At 43.8% G+C, this 8,087-nt stretch overlaps 1 protein-coding gene across 1 annotated transcript in view; it reads left to right on the forward strand.

Moving 5' to 3' along the window:
* Fam111a (family with sequence similarity 111, member A) overlaps positions 1-6,402 on the forward strand; it is a 13,519-nt gene extending 7,117 nt beyond the window's left edge. The window contains exons 2-3 of the mRNA XM_005408057.2: positions 1,517-1,629; positions 3,915-6,402. Coding sequence (XP_005408114.1) covers positions 1,555-1,629; positions 3,915-5,684 — 1,845 coding nt within the window. The 5' untranslated portion in view covers positions 1,517-1,554 and the 3' untranslated portion in view covers positions 5,685-6,402. The remainder of the gene's footprint in view (positions 1-1,516; positions 1,630-3,914) is intronic.
* The last annotated feature ends 1,685 nt before the right edge of the window (positions 6,403-8,087 follow it).

The raw sequence follows: 8,087 nt of genomic DNA on the forward strand, positions 1-8,087 counted from the left end.
CTACTAGTGTCCCTATTTTTCCTGTTGTTCAGGTTTGCCTCTGGGTGACCTCTGAGTAGTGCTACTTAGTCTCAGGTTTTCCGGCAGTTTTGATTTGTATGTAGTTTTTCCCATTCTCAGACACAGGCACTTGTGTCAGTTGATGGCCAGCCATCTGATCCAGTGTCCCCTTGCAGTTCAGGGCACATGCACAACCTGACTCAGGTTGCACTGGTGTGACAATCCTGGTCCAGTGGACCTATGTCTCCACGCAGTGTAGGGTACAGGCATAATTCGGACACAAACTGCAGGGTCTAAAGTTTGTGAACCACTTGAATCTATGTCTCCATTTAGTTCAGGACACATACAGGAACCAGATGCAGCCCAGATGGATAGCAGTCACAGACTTTCCCAGCCTTCAACTCGCTAGAGGGTCTGGGCAAAGGCAAAGCACGGACTCAAACCACAGGTCCAGCAGCTCCTGGAGCACTTGCTCACTCGGCGCAGGGCGCATGGGGCTCAGAGAGTCTGCTTGCCCCATCCCCAGCCAGAGAAGTCCCCAGGGCTTCTGAGTGAGGACCTCCTCTCTGCTGCGGGTGCCAAGACATCAGAGACTCAGTCTGTAATGTCGGAGACTCAGCCTGTAATGTTGGCGGGGTCCTGGTTTGCACGCTCTGCCCTCAGGGCATAGATGGGAAATACCTGACTCTCTCTGCGCATTTCACCTGGGAAACGTGGCACTGTGGGCCGAGCACAGACTCGAACCCACAGGCCCAGCAGCTCCCAGAGTACTCAATTTCTCGGCGCAGGGCGCATGGGGCTCTTAAACTGTCATTTTAATTAGTGCCTCTCTGTGGAACATAATAATCACACTCCTGGAGCGGACTCAGTGCATGTACATAATACCCCTTCATTCTTTTTCATGTCCCCTCGCCCCCCCCTCCCCCGGCATCTCTCAGTCCTTTTCCCATTGTCCAGAGAGCTACCTCCTTATTTCCTGTTATGTTTCTTTTCTTTTGCTCTTTGATTATTTCTGCTTCTGGTTTCTTGTATAGAAGAAACCATGTGATTTTTAAGCCCACGGGTCTAATTTATTTTGTGTAACATTATGGCCCTGACACATTTTCAAATTCTTCTCCACCTGCAAACTCTAGGTTGGGAATTTTTATCCACACTTGAAATCTGTCTGTGCTCTGAGCTCTGGACTTAAGCAATCACCTTTCTTCTCTGCACTGTACTTGCTCAAAAAGCAAAATCCAGATGTAAGCTGCTATGCATAGCGGGTGCGGGGCTTCACAATTAGAAATAATCTTCACAGAGTCCAGTGCACTGCTGCATGTAAAAGGGTGCTCTGTGGAAGAGATCTTATTGTTGGAGTCAGTACCTTGACAGGTAAACTACTTGATGAATTAATGTCTCTGGGGTGAGCAAGCCCAGCCCTGAAGGGGACAGATGAGGGGTGGGACTCCAGTTAGCCTTTGTAGCACTGATGACAACTGTGAAGACACTGCTCTCACCTGAACCTTTCTAAAATTAGGGTTTCAGCTGAATCATCAGTGTCAACTTCAAGCCATCATGAGCTGCCAGAAGCGCAGGTCCCGAAAGGCTGACATAAAGAACAACACGAAAATAGAGGACTACTTTCTTCAGGTATGTGTGCAGAGGCTGTTTGCAGAACACACTGATGTTAGACTTGGCCATCCCTGGCCCTGGATTGCACAGTCCTCCCTGCTAAAGCATTACCTTGTTGTCTACGGGCAATATTACATAAGGTGAACTCAGGACCTTCTGCTTGCCAGACTGTCTCTGTGCCCCGAGCTACATCCCCAGCCCCAAGTTAATGTCTTTCTCGTCCACTTTATTCTTTCTGGGGTGGTGGGTGGCAGTAAAGAGGGGAGCTGTGATTTTTTTAAAAACAGAGCCAGATCAAACTAGCTTTTAACAAAAACCTATTGCAGTACTTCTTGAAGAACAACAAAAAAAATTATGAGTAAACAAAACAAAACAGAAAGAAAGTTAGTGTATTTTACAGCATAGAAATAGCTTTTCAAGTATGGCTGACATAATGGAGCACAACAACCTATATTTGAATTACTTTATGGTGTATGGAGCACTGCTTGCATATTTATTTATTCTAACTATCAGCGTGTTAGACAGGCACACGGGATTGTATCTCCAACTTGCTTTGGAAGAGCAAAGGGACAGCGCAGTCGCTGCTCGGATGCTGGATGCAGGCTGGAAGTCTACTGACGTGCACACAGGGCTGTCTCTCATACCAGGGCTCCACTGCAGCACCACACCACCATGTCCTTTCCTGAGTCTAAAATGCTCCTTCCTGAACCAGGAAAAAGGCTAAAAATGTGAAGCAGCTGAGAGGGCAGCTTCAAAGCTTTTAACCTGTCTTCTCTCCTTCGGTTCTAGAACCCTAGAACATCTGAGTATCTAGAAAATCCAAGACAGGCTTCGGTCTGCTTGTCTCTGGCCTCCTGCTCCATGACAGAGCGAGCCAGCAACTGTGTATATGTCCCCTCTTCCCTTTCAAGAGCATCTGCATCTCCCCAGGAATCTTCCCAGTAGCTGGAGTCCATTACAGTGCTCCCAGGCGTGCAAATAAGGATGCATCCAGCAGCTTTGAGAATTGTACGCTTAACCAGAGTAAAATTATAACACCTTCTGTTCTATTTTATCTTATTAACCCAGAGTATTAGTATTATTACAAAAAAGAAAATAAATTCAACTCATATACGACTGTTATGGTGCTGGCCTCTGCCACACAGCGATATTAAGCCTGATCTCTACAGCAATCCTGGCCCTGAGATTCTCGTTACCAGCAAATGGCATGGCCAGCAGACGACCCCAGGCCTGCTAACACTCTTGCCGTGGTGAATGTGAGTCAGGAAAAGGATACCTTTCAGACCTGTGAATCAGATGTTCTTAATTATTCATTACATTTTTGCTACTTAATTAATTGCCATTATTCAATTCCTCCTCCCTCCTACCCCTGGCTCACAAGATAAAATCTTATAAAAATGGGAGTCCTGGATGCAAAATTTAAGAAAAAGTATGTAGTCTAACAGAAAAATATTAGACTAAGTACAGGAGTGTTGACATTTACTTCATTTATTGGTTATTGTGTGATCCTAAGAAAAGCACTGGTAAAACAACCTGCTGTGCCTCAGTTTCTCCATCCAAAGAATGGAGAGGCTGTACTTGTTTCTCCTCGTTGCATGAGGAATGAAGGCTTAGGGATGAAGTGAAGAAATAGAAGAAGTGATCTCAGATTTTTACTGATAGGTGATCAAACATGCTAGATGATAGGCGGATCAAAGTATTTATTATTGGAAATAATTATCTCTTTATGACCAAATAGTTAAATAATGATTGTTTTGTGTAATATCTAATGCCTAAGAATGAACCACAGTAGTTTATTCTTACTGAATTTGGTGGGGTTTTTTTTGTTTTTTGTTTTTTGTTTTTCCGGTACCAGGAATCGAACTCACGACCTTGCCCTTGCCAGGCAGGCACTGTACTGAGCTAAATCCCCAGTCCTGAATTTGGTGTTCTAAGAAGAAAAATGTTAGTGCAATGTAACACTGTGCTTGGTAAATGTAAAAATTATCTAGCTAAAGTAGTAAACAGGACCTGAAGTAACATAAGGAAGTTTGCTGATTTTTAAGCATCAGGAGGAAAAGTGTTTCTTGCCTAATGTTTGTCAAAAAAATTCTGCAGTGTGTAGAATTTATTTGACCATTGTGTCAGGAAACTCAGCTTATATTTTGGACCTCAAATTCAATTCTGATTATGTTATCTATCGTCTCGCCTTTTGGAATTGGCTCTACGTTTCCCATAGTACCTCTAGGAGTTTCATGTTAAAAAGAGAAACAAAAGACTGCAGTTGTTTTCACAGCTTGAAAATATGTAATGCTTATTTTTAGGTCCCAAGAGAACCACAGAATGGCACCAATATTTCTCAAACGAAGGCGGGGTCTAGGAAAAGGGTAAGGGATATAACAAATACCCAAGATCAAGGATGCCCTTTTCCTAAGAAAATTCCAGACAACCAGACCATGCACCTAAAGAAGGTCATTAACATTATCTTGGATGTAAACCACAGAAAGAACCAAAACATGAAATATGTCCTCCAGGAGAGTGAGCGGGTCACCTTATATAAGGCGCTCAGCACTCTCAAAGCTGTCAAAGAAGAGGAAAAATCTCAGCCAGGCAAAGAAATGCTGGTGTGTGGCACAGAAGGAATCGAAGGGTTCCTAAACCTCGGAATGCCCCTCAATTGTTTTCCTGATGAGAGCAGTGTGAGAATTACTTTTTCCAAACATGTAAGTGAACAGGAAAATCACGTATTTGGCCGGCATGACAGGACATCCACTGACTGTATCAAATTTTATATTCATGCAATTGGGAAGACAAAAAAACAGATTGTTAAATGTAGGGAGCTCCACAAAGAAGGAAACAAACTCTGTGTCTTTGGTTTCAAAGGAGAAACCGTCAAGGACGCTCTGTGCAAGGATGGACGTTTTCTTCCTTTTCTGGAGAATGACCCCTGGAAGCTCATCCGCAACCTGAAGTACATTATAGAAAGCAGCCAGGTAGTGGACAAGTTAGAGGGAGACCTCTTTCAGATTGAAGTTGAGAACAGAAGGAGCTCCAGGGTGGCAGCCATGCCCGGGGCTGCACAGAATTCTGAGTTAGAGAACAGCAACTTCCGTGTGTTGAAAGAATACATTGTGGAAGAGTATCCCACTTTGAAAAGAGAAATGGAAAAAATCAGAGAAAACTTCAAGAAAGAAATGAAAACAGAAAAAAAACAAAGAACTGCATTAATTAGGCTGCATAAAGCCAACTTCGGGAAACAGACAAGAAATTCTACTCCAGTTAAAATAATCAAGCTCCTTTCACGCCTCAGTGAGTCAGTTGGATTCTTACACTGGAACAACAATGGAAACGAGGGTAGTGCCACCTGCTTTGTCTTTGCAAAGTCACTCATTTTAACTTGTCGGCACGTGATACATGATATTGTGGGGTCAGGGGTGGAGCCAAGCGGGTGGGCAGCCATAATTGGCCAGTGTGCGTGGGTGACTTTCAGTTATGAAGAGTTTGAAACAAAGGACCATGACCGCTTTTGCATTGAACCTCGGTTTGAGGTATCTGATGTAAACCTCGATTATGCGGTCCTGAAACTCAAGGAAAATGGACAACAAGTACCTGCAGGACTCTACAACGGAATCGGGCCTATACCACCTAACGGGGTGGTGTACATTATTGGCCATCCTGATGGGAAAATGAAGTCCACTGACGCCTGTGTTGTGATTCCTCAGAGTGAGCGAACGCAGACAAGCCACAGAAATTTTAGAACATCAGTGCCTGAGCCTGACTGTGAACCTAGGTTTCTCCACATGTACACTCAGAAAAGTTTCCAGGAAATTCTTCACAACCCTAATATTGTTACCTATGACACCACTTTTTATTGGGGTTCTTCTGGCTCTCCAGTGTTTGATTCGCAGGGCTCACTGGTGGCCATGCATACTGCTGGTATCACTGATCAGTACTTAGGAGGGAATTTACATATCATTGAGTTTGGCTCCGCTATGGAATCCATCCTTTCTGATATGAAACAGAACCACAAGGAGTGGTTCGAACAAGAAGTTGTAAACCAGCAGGATGTAGAAATGCCGAGTCAAGAGTACTGAGGACTGGTGAGTCCTCACCTTGCCTATGCAGTTGCTATTCCATAGCTATGATGATGATTTTCTAATTTCCCCAGTGGTCATTTTCAGAAAAATTAAAATAGTTGATACTATAGACCAGCCATTTATATAAACCCATGAAGAAATTTGCCCTGTTAAAAAATGAAGCTGGATTGTCAGCTGCTTGCTAAGGTCCTTGTCCTTTTTTCCAGACTGTCAAAGGACGGTGGTGCATCAAACAAAACCCGTCTTGCTTTGTCACCTTTAGATCAGTCAGAGTGAAGCATTTGATCTCTGGCGAGACAGGGTCTGTGCCCCACCTCAACCTGAAGCAGTTATCAGAAGACAGCCCCAAATCCCTTCCGCATCCCTCAAGAATAAGGAATCACAGTGCTGGGGTTGGGAGTCAGGCAGAATGGAAGAAATAAAGAAATTAGAAGGAGACAGGGAAAATTACAATTTGTATATTGTACTTCTAAGAAGAAGGTGACTTAAAGACAGAGTTACCCAGGGTTTTCCACGTCTGCACACCCTGGCAGCTTGTCTGTGCTTCTTTTCTTTCAGGAGTATCATACCACAAAGCCCTTGACCATGCTGTAAGTCTACAAATCAACTTAACTGGTAAAGTAAAAGGTAGAGAGACTTGACCTTAAGAGAAATAGATTCAAAGGTTTCAAAGAATGTTTTTAGGCAATGTAGTTCATCTTTAAAAAAAAAAAAATACAGGCCTGCCTGGCAAGCACAAGGTCCTGAGTTTGATTCCCAGTACCAAAAACAAGACAGTATACTGGTTCCTGTGCATTTCTCCTGTAAAATAAGCCAATATCATCCTACCTATGGGTGGGCCATCACTTTTCTCCTGTAGACCGGGTCTATAGATTCACAAATTCCACTGCCAAAAACAATAAATATTCCCCGCCTTAGACTACAATTCACATCCTTTTGGAGACCTCACACTCTATTTCTTTCTGTTTATACTTTAAAATTCTGCCTAATAATCCCTTTACGCTTCTTTAAAAAAATTAGTTGTAACAAGCCTATGAAGTAAGTTATTGCCCCTGTTAAAGTCAGGCAACATGAAGTGTGACAAGATGAGCGATCCACCTTATGGCAGCATCCTGTAACTTGATTTTTCATCTTCAGTGTCTTCCCCTAAATTTACTTACTTCAGAGAAACAACTGAAATGGGTTCATCTAATCACGCCCAGTATCTGGCATGTGGAAAGTGAGTGCTCACAAAATTGTATGGGTCGACCAGAAGCAAAACTCAGGGCTGCAGTTCATGTTACCTGAGGCACCAAATGGTTGATCACAAACAAAATCCTTTAGGATTTCCAAAATCCTCCATTTACTAAAATGGTCAGCATGCGTGCATCCTGAGAGGCAGGGGGTGGTGCCTGCCCTTCCTGTGCTTATAGACTATGAGGACAGGTGGGTGTCCTCAGAAGCTCATGCTACTTTATCCAGGGTTCTTGTGTTTCTCCCTCGTCTCCTTTTTCCTGTTCCAAGATCCCGCCCAGCATTCTCATGATGGGTCACTGTCCTATCTCCTTGGGCACCTCTTGGCTGGGACAGCTTCTCAGCTGTCTGCTTTTGATGACCTTGGTAGCTGGAAAGAGCACTGTGGGACATTCTGTAGCCAGCCCCATTTCCTGGGTGTTGTCAAACATTTTGTGATGGCTACACTTGATTGTGAGTGCTGGGGAGGAAGATCACAGAAGAAAATATCATTTGGCCACACCCTGTCCAGGCTCAGACTGGGAACATGATTCATGACCAGTGGTGTTGGCCTTGACCACTCGGCTGTTGTGATGTTTGTCAAACTTGACCCAGAGTCTGCCTTGCTCATCCCCACCCTGTGTGCATGACCTGTGCGTGTGTCCAGATGTCCTCCCCTGCACCATGATCCTCCCTCCTGCTTCCGGGCCTCTTGGAGGGTTAGCACGCATTCTACCACCAGCCCCCAAGATTTTTAAGTAACAAAATGTTCATTTCCATCTGTGTCTTATTCCTTGAAGTTGTGCTTTCCATATTAGAGATCCTCAACTTAAGCAGAGCACAGAAATATTTGTGTGTATACTAACTTGCATATATACACATAGCTGTAAATATCTGTGTCTACAATAAATTAAGGAGTCCTCACTGGTATCCCAACTCTAACCTGTGTCTGCACAGATTACTTAGCTTCCTCCCCTGCTCATTTATAAAGCTGCACTCCAAATGTGGGAGACATGGCTGCTACATCTCTCGGTCATTTACTTAGTTGTTTAATACATATGTAGCAGTCACAGATCTGTTAGCCTGTAGTCAGATAGGAAATAACTTTTTTTCTTTTTGAGACAGGGTCTAATTATACAGTACAGGCAGAACTTGAACTCACTTTGTAGCCCAGCCTGTGCTAGAACT

The sequence above is a fragment of the Chinchilla lanigera genome, unplaced genomic scaffold (assembly GCF_000276665.1).
Source record: "Chinchilla lanigera isolate Chin_1 unplaced genomic scaffold, ChiLan1.0 scaffold00110, whole genome shotgun sequence".
Classification (NCBI taxonomy): Eukaryota; Metazoa; Chordata; class Mammalia; order Rodentia; family Chinchillidae; genus Chinchilla; species Chinchilla lanigera.